Here is a 19,389-nt window from a genome sequence, read left to right on the forward strand (position 1 = left end):
GCAGAGCCTGAGCAGGGGAGGAGCAGAGAGAGAGGGAGACACAGAATCTGAAGCAGGCTCCAGGCTCTGCGCTGTCAGCACAGAGCCTGACGCGGGGCTCGAACTCACGGACTGTGAGATCATGACCTGAGCCGAAGCTGGACGCTTAACCGACTGAGCCACCCAGGCGCCCCTAGCTCTTTGATTTTTAAGTCAGATGTGCTGCTGCAAACCTTTCTTCTGATTATTTTATTTTGTCTGTTTCAAGTTATTGTTTCTATGTGTAGTTTGTAAACTATGAACTGAAAGTGGCTTTAGCATATTTTATGATGCACACTAAATGCAAGATTATTCTAAAAACCAGAGGAATGAATAACATGAGAACATTTAAAAATTATCCCAATACTAATTTTTAAAAATTGAGGGTATGAGGCAAGTTAAATAGAATCCAGTATTTTCTAAATAATTGTTCTAACTAAAGTCTTACCATGATATTATTTCTTGCCTCCTTTTTCTTCCTTCTATTAGATCAAAATAGTTTTTTCCAGAGTATTAATAAACTGGGAAAAGAATTAATATCCTTAAAGTATAAGGGGTTGAAAAATCAGTAAGAAAAACACTAAAACACTGCCACACCCAGATGGGTGAATAAAGGAGAGGACTTTGAACAACAGCAACAAAAATGCAAAAGCGAGTAAATATTTGAAAAAATTGCTGAAGTGAAACTATTTCTTGCTATTGGGTTACCAAAGTTAAAAAAAAAAAAACCAAAAACCAGATACTTCTCAATATTTTATAGTGTGAAATGGGAATCCTGTTGGTAGGATTATAAATTGGTATGACCTGTATAGAATATAATACACATCACTAACTTAAAAATGTTAATAGATTCTGTAATTTTGGGAATATATTCTATTTTTTTTTTTTAATTTTTTTTTTCAACGTTTATTTATTTTTTTTGGGACATAGAGAGACAGAGCATGAACGGGGGAGGGGCAGAGAGAGAGGGAGACACAGAATCGGAAACAGGCTCCAGGCTCTGAGCCATCAGCCCAGAGCCCGATGCGGGGCTCGAACTCACGGACCGCGAGATCGTGACCTGGATGAAGTCGGACGCCTAACCGACTGCGCCACCCAGGCGCTAGGAATATATTCTAAAGAAATCTGAAATGTGGACCAGAATATGTAAAGAGAGTTATTGATTGCAGTGATGTTTAATGGCTGTTGAAGCCTGGAAATAACTTGAAGGCCCAACAATTGAAGAATTGTTAAGTAAATTATCAAACATATTTATAACATTGAATATGATATAGCTATTTAATGTTTATAGTAAATTTTTAAAAATCATGGTGTTAAGAAAATTTTCAAACATAGGTAAAGGTAGAGAGAGTAGTATAATGAACTCTCATATGTATGAAGAATTTTTAGTAATATAGGATAATGCTTACTAGTCACAAAATAAGCAGGATATAAGTTATATTTGTAGTGTGATCTCAACTATGCAGAGAAATAGGAGTAGTATAGGAATACACCAAATGTTAATAATTTTCTGTATGATGATTTACATATATCTAAATATGTATAATTTTTAATGGGAGCATTCATTTGGTTAAAATTTAGGTAGCATAAAGTGATGTACTTTAGAAGGTCTCTCAACTACTACTGTCCCACAGGCCACCCAGTTCCTCTCCCTCTCAAGAAACTAGTATTACTGTGTATTCTTTGATAGCTATTCATGCACAATCCAATATGAAGCTGTACCATGTATGGATGTACCATCATTTATTTAACTAGTCTCCTGTTGAAGAGTATTTGTTTCTATTTTTTTGTTGTTGTTGATATTACAAACACTACTGTAAAATGAAAAATCTTGTGCACGTATCTTTTTGTGCATACAAATATATTTGTAGGATTATTTCTTAGATGGAATTGCTGGGCCAAAGAGGAGTATTTTTAAATTTTTAAATCATTAATTAATTAATTTTAAATGGTTACTTATTTATTTTGAGAGGGATTGAGAGAGAGCGCATGTGATTGGAAGAGGGGCAGAGAGAGAGAATCCCAAACAGGCTCTGCACTGTCAGCACAGAGCACAACATGCTTCCCAGAAACCATGAGATCATTACCTGAGCCAAAATCAAGAGTTGACATTTAACTTACTGAGCCACCCAGGCGCCCCAGGAACCCTTTATACTCTTAAAAATTGTGGACCTCAAAGAGCTTTTTGTTTATATGGATTATATATAATGATTTTACCGTATTAGAAACTAAAAATGGAGACATTTTCAAATATTTCCTAATTCATTAAAAAATAATACTAAACCCATTGTGTTAATATAAAGAACATTTTTATGAAAAATAGCTATTTCTCAACACGTGTATTTAGTGAGAGGATTGGCATTGTTTTACACTTTTGAAAGTCTCTAATGTCTGGCTTAATAGTGATAGCTAGATTCTCATATCTGCTTCTGCCTTCAATCTGTTGTAAGATGTTTTAGTTGCAGTATCAGAAGTAAAATGTGGTCTTTCATAGATACATAATTGGAAAAAGGAGGAGTATTTTGTTTCATTCATTCATTTATGTATTTATTTTTTTAATGTTTATTTTTGAGAGAGAGCAGCATGTGAGTGGGGGAGGGGCAGAGAGAGAGAGAGGGTGAAATGGAAGCAGGCTCCAGGCTCTGAGCTGTCAGTACAGAGCCCAATGCGAGGCTCAAACCCACAGTCTGCAAGATTGTGACTATAATTGACTGAGCCCACCCAGGTGCCCCAAGGAGGAATATTTTAAAAACTTTTCCATGTATTGGAGATATTCATCTTTGATATTCCAGAACTCAAAAAGAGGTAGTTTCTTAAAGGTTAATAATAGTATATATTAATGACCTTTTTATACACTCACATTAAGATCCATAGGTATATCAATTGAGAGCTATTGCTTAAATGGCTTTTTTTTTTTTTAAATCCACATAGGATTTTTTTTTTATTAATAGACTTTATGTTTTAGAACAGTTTTAGGTTCATGACAAAATGGAGTGGAAGGTACTGAGAATGCCTGTATACTCCCTGCCTCCTCCTATACACACAAACTTCACTCCTACACCAGAGTGGTGTATTTGTTACAATTGATAACCCTACATTGACATATCATTATTACCCCAAGTCCGTAGTTTACCTTAGGGATGTTCTAGAGTTTTGACAGACATACACTAACCTGTATCTACCATTACAGTATCATAAGAATAGTTTCACTGTCTAAAGATTCTGTGCGCTTTGCCAATCTATCCTCCCTACCTCCTTTGTTACTGGCAACCACTGGTTTCTTTGTTGTCTCCATGGTTTTGCTTTTTCTAGAAGATCATATAGTTGGAATGGTATAGTATATAGTGCCCATGTGTGATTTTGTAACATAGTCATTTGTAAAATACTGGTTTATTGAGTTACACATATCCAAATATTGACACGTTTTATCATATATCAAGACATGTAGCCTTTCAAAAATTCCACTGTATACACATGGTCTTACGAAAATAATTTTGACCTGGCAGACCCCCTGAAAAGATCTGGGAATCACTTTTCTAGTACTTGTATGGAGAGACCTTCAGTCTCCCTGGAATTTTAAAATCTGAGATGTGTAGTAGGGTACAAGTAATTTTTTTTCTTTATGGCCATTAGTAGCTACTGGAACAATTATATATCTTTTTCTTACTGATTAGAAGTCTTTACCAGGCATAAAACCCCTCTTTAATGGGAAGATGACCTTGAGTTTACTCTCTTCTAGCACTGTTTCTCTGGTTAAGATAAATAACAGAGTGTTAGCTCTGTTATAAGGTAACATTGCTTATGGTATACTGATCCTTGAATTGGAACTGTATCTGTTTAGAGAATATTTTGAGTGTACTATAAATTTCTGTTGGAAAGCACAGACCTTATTAGCAGCCCTATATCATGCAGTTTGACTTGTGCAGGGATGGGCTATTAAAAGACACTGGTTCCTGTGGCATATGAAGCTCATTTATGGGGGCTAGAAAATGGCTCTTGGATTTCTGTTAAGGATCATTTCTGGAGACAACATGACTGAAGCTGCTATGCTGGCATACTGTGCTTCCTGTTCTGTATCCTACAAAGTTAAATGAGCCTGGTTTCATGCTGTCATTTATGTGATCCTATGAGTTTGAAAGTCAGTCTGTATCTGAGACCACTACTGGTAGTCATGCAAAGTGGGCTTTGCAATTATAAACTGAATTCCTGTATATCCTTGGGTCTTTTTCTGAGCTTTTTTAATATTATATGTGTACCAATAGCATGCTTTTTTTAAATTGAGGCTTTGTTGCAATTTTTAATATTGGTAGGCCTGATCCCTTTTCATTAATCTTTTAAAAATATTTTCTTGGGGCGCCTGGGTGGCGCAGTCGGTTAAGCGTCCGACTTCAGCCAGGTCACGATCTCGCGGTCCGGGAGTTCGAGCCCCGCGTCAGGCTCTGGGCTGATGGCTCAGAGCCTGGAGCCTGTTTCCGATTCTGTGTCTCCCTCTCTCTCTGCCCCTCCCCCGTTCATGCTCTGTCTCTCTCTGTCCCAAAAATAAATAAAACGTTGAAAAAAAAATTTTTTAAATATTTTCTTGATGATTCTTTATTTTTTACATGAATTGTTAAATTAGATTTTCTTTGATTTTTTTTTTAATAACTTTTTTTAGAGTTTGTTTTTTGTCTTATCACTTAAAATACCATCTGGATAGTTGGACAGATGCTCTTTGCCATTTGGGAGCAGGTGTCTTTTTGCACAAATTGAGCTGTTTTATTAGAAGTTATTTCCTCCTTTCCCTCTGTCTCACCCTAGGCAACTGGCCAGTGCTATGTTTTTCCAGCCTTCTGTTGCTGCTCAGTCAGCTCTCTGCATATCAGGCTGTTCCTTTTGTGTATGCCTTTTAATCATACAGGACAACAGCAGGGAGTACAATAAAAGCAGTCTGCTTTTGTTTTTTGTTTTGTTTTTTGTTCCTCAGAAACACAGAGACCATAATATCTTTGACTATTAAGTGTCAAGAGAGCTCCTACTTAGATTTATAATGGAAACAATTTGGGTAGCTACTGTAATTACCTAAGTATGTATTAAAACTTACATTTTAGGGAGCAGGTTTAGGAAAGAATAGGACTTAGGTGGCATGAAGACAGAATGATGGTGTTTCTTCTTGTGAATGGTAGATTTAATCTTTACTCTCCTGTTTGTTTTTTGAGGATCAACATTGAAGAAAGCATAGAATAACAAAATGGCCACCTTTGATAGTCTCACTCTTGAGACTATGACCTAGAATAATGTTGCTTTGAGGACTGTGAATTAAACTAAATGGGTTCTCAAAGGGATAGTAAATAAACAACTCTCTTAATTTTCTCTTCTGTGTTATCATTGACAACGTTTTGTGACCATTCTGTACTTGCTTCATTCCTCCTTTGTGCTATCCAATATACTTTCCACTAGCCACATATAGCTGTTTAAATTTAAATAGAATTAAAATCAATAAAATTAAAAAAATTCAGTTCCTCATTTAGCACTAGCCACAGTTACAGTGCTCAGTAGCCATGGAGAGCAGCAGAGTGAACATTTCCATCGTTACAGAAAGTTTCGTGAGACAGCTGCTCAAGTCCCCTGGCATGCCCATATCAGATAAGTTTGTTTTCTTCTTCAGAAAGGTTGAGGCTGTTCTGCCATATTCATGTTTTTCTTGGCTCAGAGGAAGAGTGGCCTTTTCTCATTTATATGGCTTATTCCTTTATTTTTCTTCTCTTAGGACTTTTATTCTATTTGTTATCTCTTTTTTCTCTAGTATCTTCATTCTTTTGAAGTTAGAGTAGAGATAGAAAAGCCATAGTTGGGGCTTAACTAGCTGGCAGCTGCTGAGGTATATGGCATTTTATAGTGACATTCCTTTGAGGTTGGTTGCCATTAGTTGTACTGTCTTCAGCTTTCTAAATCTTTTTTTTTTTTTTTTTTTTTTGAGAGACAGAGACAGAACATGAGCAGGGGAGGGGCAGAGAGAGAGGGAGACACAGAATCAGAAGCAGGCTCCAGGCTCTGAGCTGTTAGCACAGAGCCCGATGCAGGGCTTGAACCCACAAACCGTGAGGTCAAGATCTGAGCCGAAGCTGGATGCTTAACCGACTGAGCCACGCAGGCACCCACAGCTTTCTAAATCTTAAAGCCAGTTTTATTTTGGTGTTCATCAAGTTTAGGAGGATAGAGTCATGCTACTCAAGGTCAACATAATCAACTGATAAGGGACTCATGTATTCATCAAGATGTCTTAGTACTCATTAATCATGAGAAAAATAACTGACAAGAAAACCTCACGTTATTGTCAGTTGGCCTGCTGTTGATGAAATGAAATTTCAGATTATAATCAAAGGGTTTCTGGATGCACGGGAGTTCTAAGTGAGAAGACTTAATTATATTATTTTAGTGTCATCTGTCTCAGAGTCTTGGGAATTACCCTCTGTCTTCTGCATGTATCTGTCAGGTAGACTTAATATCAATTAGGCTAATATAGTTTCTTGAAAATTCTCTTTGTGTTTTTCTCCCCAACTTTTCTAGCCTTCCAGAGGAACATTTTTCTTGTGTAGATTTTTTTTTTAATCCAGGCAGGTTATGATTAAATTAAGAGTCAGTTTACCATTTCAGTCATGCCAGGTAACTGCAGAGAGACCATCTCTATTGTGTTATTACTTTTTTTGCTCAAAGATTGACTATATTTTCATGTTTTAGGTACACTAACATGTACTAACTTCTCCATATACTAATTACAGATTTCTGTTGCTCCTATGCCACATTCCTTTTTAAGAGTTTCCTTATTCTGTAACTCCCACATCTATATCTCTACAGCTGATCTGCTTGCAAAGTCTACTCTCATACTTCTAATTGCAGAAATATTTCTGTAATACATAGTTGTTTCTATTTAGGTATATCCTATGCCTCAAATTAAGAATATTAAAACTGGGGCGCCTGGGTGGCGCAGTCGGTTAAGCGTCCGACTTCAGCCAGGTCACGATCTCGCGGTCCGTGAGTTCGAGCCCCGCGTCGGGCTCTGGGCTGATGGCTCAGAGCCTGGAGCCTGTTTCCGATTCTGTGTCTCCCTCTCTCTCTGCCCCTCCCCCGTTCATGCTCTGTCTCTCTCTGTCCCAAAAATAAATAAACGTTGAAAAAAAATTAAAAAAAAAAAAAAGGAATATTAAAACTGAATTTGTACCGTTTTCAGTACAAGTCTCAAAAACACATAACCTTCCCCTTTTAATTTTTTTATCACTGTTTATTTATAGCCTCTTCCTCTCCCCAGTTTTCTTAGTTATCACATTACCTTGCTTTTTTCTCTGACGAGTTATCTACTCATTTTTCTTCTCATTACTTCCACTCTGTTCTGTCTAACCTACCTTAGTAATCTCCAAATTCCCCATGTTAATCTACCCTATTTTGTCTTTGCTCTTTGAACAGGAATCTTGGCTTATGCATCTTTGTGTCTGAAATAGATAAGTCATTATTTCGTGATAATTGATTGTATTAGGTATTTGACACATTGACCTACTTTGTTATATTTTATTCATTTAGAGTATTTTTATGAACTCTTTTTTCAGTGTGATGAACAAGTCTGGGGTGAATCGTGTAGTTTGGAAACGACCTCGGCTCACTCACAATGGACCTGTTAGAAGGAGTACAGTTATTGACCAGATTCCTTTTCTGGCAGTAGCAAGAGCGCTTGGTAAGTAGGACTTACTTAGTGAAATCCTATTACATTTTCTACAGTGTATGGTGGTAACATAAAAGAGAAAACTAAGAACTAAACCTTCATTTAACAGATAATGGGGGTAGAAATATGCTGTTTTAATAGTAAATGCTTTAACACTCAATCCAGGGGAAGGTTAAAATACGGATTTCAATGCCAATTGCTTCTTAATTAGGAGTCACGTTTAATGTTTTGCTGATTCCTACCTATACTTAGGGAAGTATATGTATGTCTGGGCTTGGTGTTACCCTTAAAACTGTTTTTAAATGTGCTTCCTTCAGCCTTTCATATTTCTCTTAAGAGCCTTTAAGTTTCTTTTTCTTTTTAGCTAGCAAAATAATTGTTCATTACAAAATAAAAATACTTCTTTTCTAGTCTACCTGGTTTTGGAAGAAAGGCTAGAGGATTATACCTACAGAAATATCTTACCTGGGATGTGCCAGTTAAATTTTCTTGTACAGCAAATTTCTTTTAGGAAACACTGATTTTTTCCTTCTTTCCTCTAACAGAAACTTGAGTACTGACTTAGTGCCAGGCACTGAATTAGGCTTTGGAGAGATTTTACTGGTAGATATATTCTGTTTGTTTTCACGAAACAAGACTATGTAGTTGAGGAGATAGGCAATAAAGAAATAAGCTTGTAAATGAAATAAGTATGGATTAGGAAATACTGTGAGGAAAAGAAATGGGGTTCTGTAATAAAAAATAATTTAGAATGGAAAAACTTTTATATAGTGTAATAGAAATTCTCCTTTTAGGAGGTGTTATTTTAGCTGAGATTTGATGGCTGAGAAGGAGCTATTCTTGTGAAGAGTCTGTTAAAGAATATTTCAGGCCTGGATCCTGAATTGGGAAAGAACTTGACATGTTCTAGGAATTATCAAGAGACTGGAGTTAATGAGGCAGACATGGGCCATATCATGGCAGATATTTGCATTCTAGTCTGAGTGTACTGGGAAACATTGAATGATACTAAGGTAAAGAGTAACACCATCTGATTTGCATTTTCAAAAGATCATTCTACCTTTCATATTACTATCTCTTAATTCGTCTTTGGTGATCAAATGCAGATAGGCTTAGCATTCATGGAACCTATAATCTAGTGGAGGAAATGGGAAAATTGTTCTAAAAAGTGTCATAAAGGAATTAAACAAGGTGATATACCTGTAATTGGTAGGAGGATTAGTGGGTAACAGTGGAAGGCTACATTAAAGAGGATGATCAAGGAACATTCTTTAAAAAAGTATTTATTACTTGAGTTAAGACCTGAAGGAGGAGAAGGGGGCAAGGAAAATAATAGTCAAAACATTCCCACAAAGCCATTAGGCAGTAGGTATTTGATTTGAGGCAGTGGATGGGTGAGTTGTCCAGCATGTATTCTCTTTTCCTACTAAATAACATACTGAAATTTTGGGAATTATGTCTCCCCTAATACGTGCAGTCTTAATTTAGACGTTCCTATTCAGGGTCCTTTTGTAAAACATAGATCAGCTCAGTTAAATCAGTCAGATTGTCTATTCTAGGATTTTGAATTGTGACTCTAGTAAGGACAAAAATTAAAAACAAAGAAACTGGTTGGAATGAATTCATTTTAGGAATATTGACTTCTTTCGGCAGTGCCCATTGATATGGTAGGGTTTTCCTGCCTAAGGCTTGAAACTGACCTGTATCCATGCTTGGTTCTCCAGCTTCTTGTCTGTTGTGTGAACTACTTGGGTTTTCTTCTGAGTTGCCTTTTGGGCCTAATTTAACCTGAGTTGGAAATTGTCATTTGCAAGCACAGAATCCTAATGCAGGAAAGAAAGGGCTTGATGTCTTTAAGGAACATGAATGAAACCAGTGTGAGAGAGAGGAGGTAGAGATGTAAAATGAAAGTGGAGATGAGGATACTTACCCAATTAAGAAGGGCTGTGCAGGCTAAGTAAGGTAAGTTTGGTGAAGACATTATGGGTGGTAGGCAGGAACTAAACCCCACAAGGCTTTATGGCTAGACCATGATAAGGAACTTCATTTTAAATACTTTTGAGAAAAGGGTACCTGGGGTGGCTCAGTTGGTTAAGCATCTGACTGACTCTTGGTTTCAGCTCAAGTCATGATCTTGTGGTTCATGGGATTGAGCCCTGAGGCATTGGGCTCTGCACCGACAGCGTGGAGTCTGCCTGGGATTCTTTCTCTTTGCTCCTGTCTCACTCGTGCTGTCTCTCAAAATAAATAAATAAACTTTTGGGGCGACTGAGTGGCTCAGTTGGTTAAGCATCTCACTTCAGCTCAGGTCATGATCTAAGCAGTTTGTAAGTTCGAGCCCCACATTGGGCTCTGTGCTGACAGCTCAGAGCCTGGAGCCTGCTTTGGATTCTGTGTCTGCATCTCTCTCTGCCCCTCCCCAGCTTGCACTCTCTCTCGCTCAAAAATAAATAAACATAAAAATAAATAAACAAATAAATAAATACTTTTGGGAAGGAATTGAGGAGTAGAAGTATACCACAGTAGTTAAGAGAGAAACTTTGGAGCCAAGATTCCAAGGCTCCAATCCAATGCTGTTTACTTACTATACAAACTTGGGCAAATCACTTATTATATGTAAATTACTTAATGGGGTACAGTTTTTTCAGCTGTAAATGGGGTTAATGATGGTACCTGCCTCATTCTTTTGTGAGTATTGGATGACAATATATTTAAAGTGCTTAAAATAGTGTCTGGCACATCATAAGCACTCTATAATAATGTTAGCTGTTGTTACCACCTATCGAAGTAGGACTGGGACTGATTCAGTTTTTTATTTTATTTTTTTATTATTTTATTCATTTAATTTTATTTAAATCCAAGTAGTTAACGTATAGTGTAATAGTGGTTTCAGGAGTACAGTTTAGTGATTCATCACTTAAAAATAACATGCAGTGCTCATCCCAACAAGTGTCCTCCTTAATGCCCATCATCCATTTAGTTCATCCCCTCACCAGATACCCCCTCCAGCAGTCCTCAGTTTGTGTGTATTTAAGAGTCTTTTATGGTTTGCCTCCCTCTCTGTTTTTATCTTATTTTTCCTTCTCTTCCCATATGTTCATCTGTTTTATTTCTTAAATTCCACATATATGAGTGAAATCTTAGGATATTTATCTCTCTGACTGACGTATTTTGCTTAGGATAATACATTCTAGTTCCATCCACATTGTTGCAAATGGCAAGATTTCATTTGATCACTGAGTAATATTCCATTGTATGTATGTATGTGTGTATATATACATATATACGCATATATGTATATATGCGTATATATATATGTATATATATACATACCACATCTTCTTAACCCATTCATCAGCTGATGGACATTTGGGCTCTTTCCATAATTTGGCTATTGTTGATGGTACTATCCAGTTTGTTTTTAAAGGGTCGTTTTGGCTGCTATAATGACTAAAATTATAGGGTAATAAAATTAGAGACAAGGGTATATTTAGGGGCTTGTAGCAGTATATAGGCACTTTACATATTTTGTAGATTTTTGCAGAACTAGAATGCTATCTTAGTTACCCAGGTTATTCATGTCATAGTATAAGCATGTGATGTAAGAGATCCTTCAATTCTTAGCAAGGAAAAAGAGGGAGGAAGGTGATAATTGGTAGAGAATTAATATTACTAAAGAATAGAGGGTTTTTTTGGGGGCAATTCACTGGACTGAGGGCAGGGTCTCACTTCAGGTTCAAAAAGTAAAGTGATCCTTCAGTTTAGATTCTGGGGTGCCTGGGTGGTTCAGTCGGTTGAGTGTCAACTCTTTATTTCAGGTCAGGTCGTGATTTCACAGTCATGAGATCAAGCCCTGCATCTGGCTTTGGGCTGGCAGCTCAGAGCCTGCTTGGGATTCTCTCCCTCCCTCTCTGCCCCTCCCCTGCTCACATTCTCTTCACAAAAATAAATAAACATTTTTTAAAGAGTAGATGCCAAGTTATTATGTATATATGAAGTATATGTGCCAAGCATTTTAAGCCTTGAAACCCATTAGTGATTGTGTAGTGGAAAAGAAGGAGCAGAAAGACCAAGAAAACTAACTGGTTTTTCTGTTTCACATATTCTTCTGTTCAGAGATATCTCTAGAGCAATTCAGACAAGAAATAATTCAGCCCATGCTTGAATATCTTCAGCAAATCCTAATATTTCATAGTATAAACACTTGCATAATTGTCAGTTAAAATCTGCCTCCATGAATCTTTCAGATGTTGGCTCTAGTTATGTGTGCTGAAACAAAAACAAAGCAGTATATTTATTTTGCCTTTTGCCTAATGACCATCATTTTACCTATTCAAAATTGCCTAGCATGTTTCTCTAGTCTTTCCTCTAGGCTAATTTCAGTCTCTTCATTATTCTTACCATATTCCTCTAGATGTTTCCTTCAGCAAATGTTCCAGAATTGAGGACACTCTACAAGATGTGGTGTGACCAATTTGAAGTATAATGGAAATATTTAGTTCCTGCTACCTGAGTGTTGTACTTCTACTAATAAGAGTCCTGGAATCCTGTCATTAGCTTTTAATAATCATATCACATTTGTTTTATTCGAATAGCTCCAGTCTTTTTTTTTAATGTTTTATTTATTTTTGAGACAGAGAGAGACCGAGCTTGGACGGGGGAGGGGCAGAGAGAGAGGGAGACACAGAATCGAAAGCAGGCTCCAGGCTCTGAGCCATCGGCCCAGAGCCCGACGCGGGGCTCGAACTCACGGATCGCGAGCTCGTGACCCGAGCCGAAGTCGGACGCTTAACCGACTGAGCCACCCAGGCGCCCCTAAATAGCTCCAGTCTTTAGATGTTTTTCTTATTAACTGCTACCAGGTCAAATTTCTATATTACATCTTTGTTCTTTATTGGGATAGTGAGGGTGGGGAGATGGAGACTGAATAATAGCATTCAATGAGCTTCTTACAGAATGTATAGTCAATACAAAAAGTATTGATTGGTGTATTTGGAGAGATTTTTTTTTTTCTTTAAGAGAGAGCACAAGCAAAGGAGGGGCAGGTAGAGGGGAACAGAGAATCCAAAGCAGGCTCTGTGCTGACAGTAGAGAGCCCAATGTGGGGCTCAAACCCACAAACCACGAAGTGTTCCATGAAGTGTTCACATGGCTAAATGGCTACCCATTGTGGTTAGCATAGATTTCTACAGTGGATAGGAAGTTAGAGAATATAAGACTTTGAGGATCTCTTATAGTTTTGAGAGTCCATGGTAATATTTTTCAAATTGTTGATCTTTGGGATGTGAGGGCAATCTGGCTGTGACATCTGTCAACCCATTGATTGCCAGGGTTGATTTGACTGATCTGGCTGGCTAGGTGGGTGTCCCCTTCCTCCCTCACTGCTCCATGTGCATCCCTCCTGAAGCTGCATACTTGGTTGATGAGGATGACCTTCCCTGATAGAGGAGGACCCTTCTTCGGTTAAGGGTATATTAGTAGCTGTGCTCCCCAGCTAGAGTCTCCAAACAAGCTCTCGAGGTCCACTGATAGGAGAACATAGGGTAGTGTCAAACTTCCAAGACTCCAGACACATCCAAATAAGGTCTGCATGTGGCAGTCTGCCTTTATTTAAAATAAATAAGTTAAACAAACAAATAATTAAATGTCGATCTTTGGATTAGCTTTCTATCATAGTCAAAACACCTTTTTTTAACTTGCTATTTTCACTGTGTGTTGTTTTTGAGATTTATTCATCTTTATAAATGTAGTTTTAATTTAATTGTTGACTATTAGACGTTTGGTCTCACTATGAAACTGTATTTTCTTCTTCCACACCCTAATTGGACAGTTAGGTTATATCTGTGCATTTGCTACTATGAAAAATGCTGCTATGAATATATACACCTATGAGATTTCTTTAAGGCATATAAATTAGAAGTGGAATTGCTGGGTCATAGTACATTACTTACCAACTTTTAACCTGTATTTATTTTTGAGACAGAGTGCGAGTGGGGGAACAACAGAGAGAGAGGGAAACACAGAATCTAAAACAGGGTTCACGCTCTGAGCTGTCAGCACAGAGCGTGATGCAGGGCTCGAACTCATGAAACTGTGAGTTCATGACCTGAGCCAAAGTCAGACACTTAAATGACTCACTCAGGCGCCCCCTACTTTTAAAACACCACATCAGGGGCACCTGAGTGACTCAGTCAGTTAAGCGTTCAACTTCAGCTCAGGTCATAATCTCCCAGTTTGTGAGTTTGAGCCCCATGCTGCTTTGGCTTCTGTGCCTCCCTCTCTCTTCCTCCCCTGCTCATGCTCTGTCTCTCTCAATATCTGTCTCTCTCAATAAGTAAACATTCAAAAAAATTTTTTAAATACTATGAAATAAACATACAGTATAATAATATTTCTTCAGTAAGTGAAGGAGGCTACTTCAGGCTGGAGGTAACTGGCCTAAAGGCTCTAGCCACTCAGGTCCCATCCTGCTAACACATGGTCATACTCAATCCATTCAAGGCATACCAGTTGGAAAACTCAGTTCATAGATAAGTACATTTTTAATGTTGTTAGATCTTACTCAATATCTCCCCAGAGTGAGTAACTGAATTAGTTATCTCTTGCTATCTGACAGAATATTCTCAAACTTAGTTTAAAACATTTATTATTTCATATGGTTCCTGTGGCTCAGAACCTGGGAGTGATTCTGGCTCAGGTTCTCGCATGTAGTTGTAATCAAGATATCACCTATGGGTATCATCTGAAAGCCAGAATGGGGTTGGGGTATTCACTTCTAGGATGCCTTACATACTTGGCTGTTGGAAGTAGGCCTCAGTTCCTTGTCCTGTGCGCTTCTCTGTAGGGCTCCTTGATGCAGCTATCTTCCCCTGATCAAGTGATGCAAGAGAGCAAGGTGCAACAACCATAATGTGTTTTTATGGTCTAGTGTCAAAAGCGACACATCATCACTTCCTCTTAGACTAGACTAGAAAATCTAGTCGATTTTTCTTCTGAGCAGAATTAAGCTGTGCTTCTTACAAAGTATAATGAATTTGTGCACATATTTTAAAACCACACAGAGTTCCCACTTCTTCATGACTCATAAATGAATCTTTGTTGATTTTTTACCAAATATCTATTAAATGTCTATTATGTGCCAGGTACTCTTCTAGGTTCTAGGGATTCCACAATGAACAAAACAATAAAAAATTCCTGGACTCATGGAACTTACCTTCTAGTAAGAGAAAACAGACAATAAAGAAATAATAAGTAGACTATGTATTGTGTTATGTAGTGAAAGGTGCTATCATGAAAAATAAAGCAGGGAATGTTGTGGGAAGTAGGGGTGCAATTTTAAATGGAATACTCAGAGGAGATCTGAAAAAAATGACATTTGAATCAAGAGATGAGGCATTGAGACCTATGGGTGTCTTCTGGGGCAAGAGAATTTATTAGGCAGAAGGAACAATGAATGCAGATATCCTTATTAATGATTTTTTTTTTTTTAACTGAGCAGCTATTAACCACATAGCAAATACTGAACATCAGTTGTAAAAGGAGGTCAGGAGTTCTGTTTTTAACAAGTTAGTTTGAGGTGCTTATCAGACATAAAACCACTGATGTCCAGTTGACTTCTGGTTATGAAAATTGGCAGTAGGTGAGGTCCAGGCTGGAGATAGCAATTTGGGAGTCAGTGGCATAGATAGGAGTATTTTAAATACTGTTGATGGGGTACACCTGAGTGGCTCAGTTGGCTAAGTGTCCCACTGTTAGTTTCAGCTCAGATCATGATCTAATGGTTATGAGATTGAGTCCCGTGTCTCGTTCCGTGCTGAGCGTGGACCCCGCTTAAGATTCTCTCTCTCCCTCCGTCCCTCCCCCGCACACATGTGCATGCGTGTACTCTTTCCGTCTCTCCCCACCCCTGCTAAAATTTTTTTAATTAAAAAAATTAATAGTTTAACATGTTGCATAATAATACTTATTGGCTCATAGTAAATTAAATTATCGTATTTAGCACCATTCTTATGGTATGTGGCCATTTTTCTTCTAGCTTTTTGGGAAAGAGGGAAGTTTGCTTAGCAGAAATTGGTATCGTTTTTAGGCACTCATTAGGATTATAGTTACTTGAGTACAGATGTGACAAAGGTGCCTTCTTGTGGCTGCCTCATGGAATTGCATGTGAATCTTGCAAATCATTTATTCATTGAACAGATACTGATTACAGTATGTGTCAAGCATGTGGTTGGCCTTTGTCCTCATGGAATCTTACAGTTTAGAGAAGGGGAGAGGCATTCATCAGATCACAAAAAGGACTGAAAAATTACATCTCTAAATATTTGTATGCATGTTAATAAGAACTTAAAATAAGGGTATTTTAGGGGCGCCTAGGTGGCTCAGTTGGTTGAGCATCTGATTTTGGCTCAGGTTGTGATCTCATGGTTCATCATGAGGCTCGCTGCTGTCAGCGCAGAGCCCACTTGAGGTCCTCTGTCCCCTCCCCCCCTTCACTCTCTCCTCCGCTTGCACACGTGCACTCTCTCTCAAAAATAAATAAAACATTTAAATAAAATAAAATGGTATTTTACTAGCTGGAGAAGCAAGAGATATTTAAGTCTGAACAATTACTTGATGTTAAAAGTGGAAGAATGTGTGTTCTAGGCATAGGAACTGCATTTACAAACAACTCTGTGATGGGAGGAAGGCTGGTGAATATAAGGAGCTCTGACAAAGGCCAGTGTAGCTAGAACAGAGATTGATACAGGAATAAGAGGCACAGATTAAATGAGAAAATATTTCATGTTTTTAGACTGTGGTTAAGAGTTGTGTCTTAAGAATAGGAATAAACTGTTGCAGAGTAGAAGTGGGAAACAACTCGATTTGTGTGTGTTTTCAATTATGGCAAATACATACACAGTTTTGCCATCTTAACCATTTTATTTTATCATTATTGTTTTTAATATATGTTTATTTATCTTGAGGAAGAGAATCCCAAGCAGACTCTGCGTTGTCAGTGCAGAGCTCAATGGGGGGCTTGATCCTATGAACCTGTGAGATCATGACCTGAGACCAAATCAAGAGTCAACCACTTAACTGACTGAGCCACCCAGGTGCCCCCCATCTTAATCATTTTAAGTGTGCCATTCAATGGTAGTGTTAAGTACATTTACAATGTTGTGCAACCATCACCACCATCCATCTTTTTCTTTTTTAACTTTTTCTTTTAACATTTATTTATTTTTGAAAGAGAGAGAGCACTAGTGGAGGAGGGGCAGAGAGAGAGACGGAGGGAGACACAGAATCTGAAGCAGGCTCCAGGGTCTGAGTTGTCAGCACAGAGCCTGATGCGGGGTTTGAACCCATGAACTGTGAGATCATAACCTAAGCCAAAGTGGAACACTTAACTGACTGAGTCACCCAGGCGTCCCATACAATCATGTTAAATTTGAGTTTTAAAAGGATGATTTGGGTTGCAGTTTTAAGAATGGATTAAGTGAGGCAAAAGTTGTTTGGGAGCTCTCCATGGGAAGCCACCCAAAGAGGGTAGGGAGAGGAATGGTGAAATTCACTAGGGGTGAGGACCACTGTGTCCTGTGCACTGGGCTGCCATGTGCCACAGAAGAAAGCAGAAAACATACTGAAACCAGAAGGAAGACCTCTTTCTCCTCTGGGGTCCCTCCAGTGCTTCTACTGAAGACAAAAAGGAAACAGCCAACAAGCAGGCAACCAACTACATCTGCCCCAGTGCCCAAGGTCCTTCCCTTTATTTTTTATTTTTATTTTTTCAACGTTTATTTATTTTTGGGACAGAGAGAGACAGAGCATGAACGGGGGAGGGGCAGAGAGAGAGAGAGGGAGACACAGAATCGGAAACAGGCTCCAGGCTCTGAGCCATCAGCCCAGAGCCCGACGCGGGGCTCGAACTCACGGACCGCGAGATCGTGACCTGGCTGAAGTCGGACGCTTAACCGACTGCGCCACCCAGGCGCCCCGGTCCTTCCCTTTAGAATGTACAGGAATGATACTCTGTGATCCTATTTTGGTGTACAAACTGTAGGTCAGTGATAGAAACAATTAGTTCAAGGGCCAATTCTAATCCTCATTCATTTGATCTCAGGTAAAGCCATGTAAATTCTCTGAATTGGTAACATAAGGGAACTGTGGCTATATCATATATTCTTAAATCTGGCTATGAATACAACTCACATAATGAGTTTGTTAAAAATTAACACTCCAAGGACTTTTACTGGCAAATTTAAAGCAACTTGAGCATCAAAGCAAATAACGACAGGAGTAATTTATAGCATATTGAAGGAAAAAGAATCCATAAGTTTATAAAGATACTAAAAAGATTATAAACAAGTAGAGGAGAATGGGAAACTCTTCTTCAGAAAACACAACAAAAAGTGTAATTTAGAATGTTCTTATTCTGTCATCAGTTTACAACCATCATGGTAACAGTTAATTATGGAGAGTTAAAGTTAAACATACAGTTAAACATAGGGGGCTAAGAATCATTAATGAATGCTAAAACATGGCATATTTTGGTGGACAAGAGGATATTTCACACAGACTCAAAGCTATCACTCTTTGGATTACATATCAATTACAAAATGAAAAGGGCACCTGTACAGTGGTGGTTGATAGCATTTGAACCAAATGGTTCAGGTTGGCATTGCCAATGATGGGAGAAACTGACACACTGTGCCTCTTAAGTGAAAAAAATTACTTATTTAAAAATATTTTTAAATTTATAAAGATATTAATACTAGTTTATACATGAGAAATTGTGGCCCTTTTTAAAGGTCATGTAATCTGCATTATATTGAAAATTGGAATTTCTTTTTTTACATAGATTTTAAATTTAGACATATGTTCTTACTTGGAATGGCAATAGTAATTCCAAATAATAAGGAAAAACTGCTTTTGAAAGCTTTTAGCATCACTTATGAATTCTGTACTTGCTATATTAATATTTATCTGAACTGTTTCCATGCTCATTTTAAAAGTTTCATCAGCCAACGAACTTTGTTTTGCTAACATAAAGAACTAAATGTGTCTTTGTGAGTCGACCTGGATTATAATTAGCTTTTAGTGGTCCCGTGTGTTCTTTTTTGTTTGTTTGTTTGTTTGTTTGTTTTTAAAGATTTTATTTTTAGGTAATCTCTAAACCCAGCATGGGGCTTAAACCCACAACCCCAAGCTCAGGAGTTGCATGCTCTACCAACTGAGCCAGTCAGGTGCCCGTATGTGCACTCTGTTGCTACTCTGAAGACTGAATTGCCCCTTTCTCTTTCAAGGGGCTGGTTTAGCAATGAATTTTGCTCTTTTAGAGTGGAGTAATTGATATGAATTATTTTTTCCTTAGACTCTGAGCATGTTTGAATTGGCCGATACTTCTGCTGTGTGGTAATAGGGAAGCTTAAGTAAGGAAGAGAAAGGACCAGGAGCTTCCTCTTTTTTAAAAAGAAGTCAGACATGGTGAAAGTGCAAAAACCACCTTCTTGTCTGAAAACCTTTTGCTTTTAATTTAGGTCTTTACTCAGAGTACATTTCACTATAAACAAAAGAGAGATTAATGTTTTCTCCTTTCTTTCTACTCTTCCCCCAGTTTTGGGGAGCAAAAGAAAAGTTACATTGTTCCACTTATTTTGTATTATGTATCACAGAAGAATAAATGGTTTCTGTAAAATGTT

The 19,389-nt window shown here is 37.9% G+C and overlaps 1 protein-coding gene across 1 annotated transcript in view; it reads left to right on the plus strand.

The window, feature by feature from the left end:
- Positions 1-19,389, plus strand: part of PPM1D (protein phosphatase, Mg2+/Mn2+ dependent 1D) — a 49,674-nt gene that overhangs the window by 18,056 nt on the left and 12,229 nt on the right. The window contains exon 3 of the mRNA XM_045488189.1: positions 7,599-7,723. Coding sequence (XP_045344145.1) covers positions 7,599-7,723 — 125 coding nt within the window. The remainder of the gene's footprint in view (positions 1-7,598; positions 7,724-19,389) is intronic.

Source organism: Leopardus geoffroyi, chromosome E1 (assembly GCF_018350155.1).
Source record: "Leopardus geoffroyi isolate Oge1 chromosome E1, O.geoffroyi_Oge1_pat1.0, whole genome shotgun sequence".
Classification (NCBI taxonomy): Eukaryota; Metazoa; Chordata; class Mammalia; order Carnivora; family Felidae; genus Leopardus; species Leopardus geoffroyi.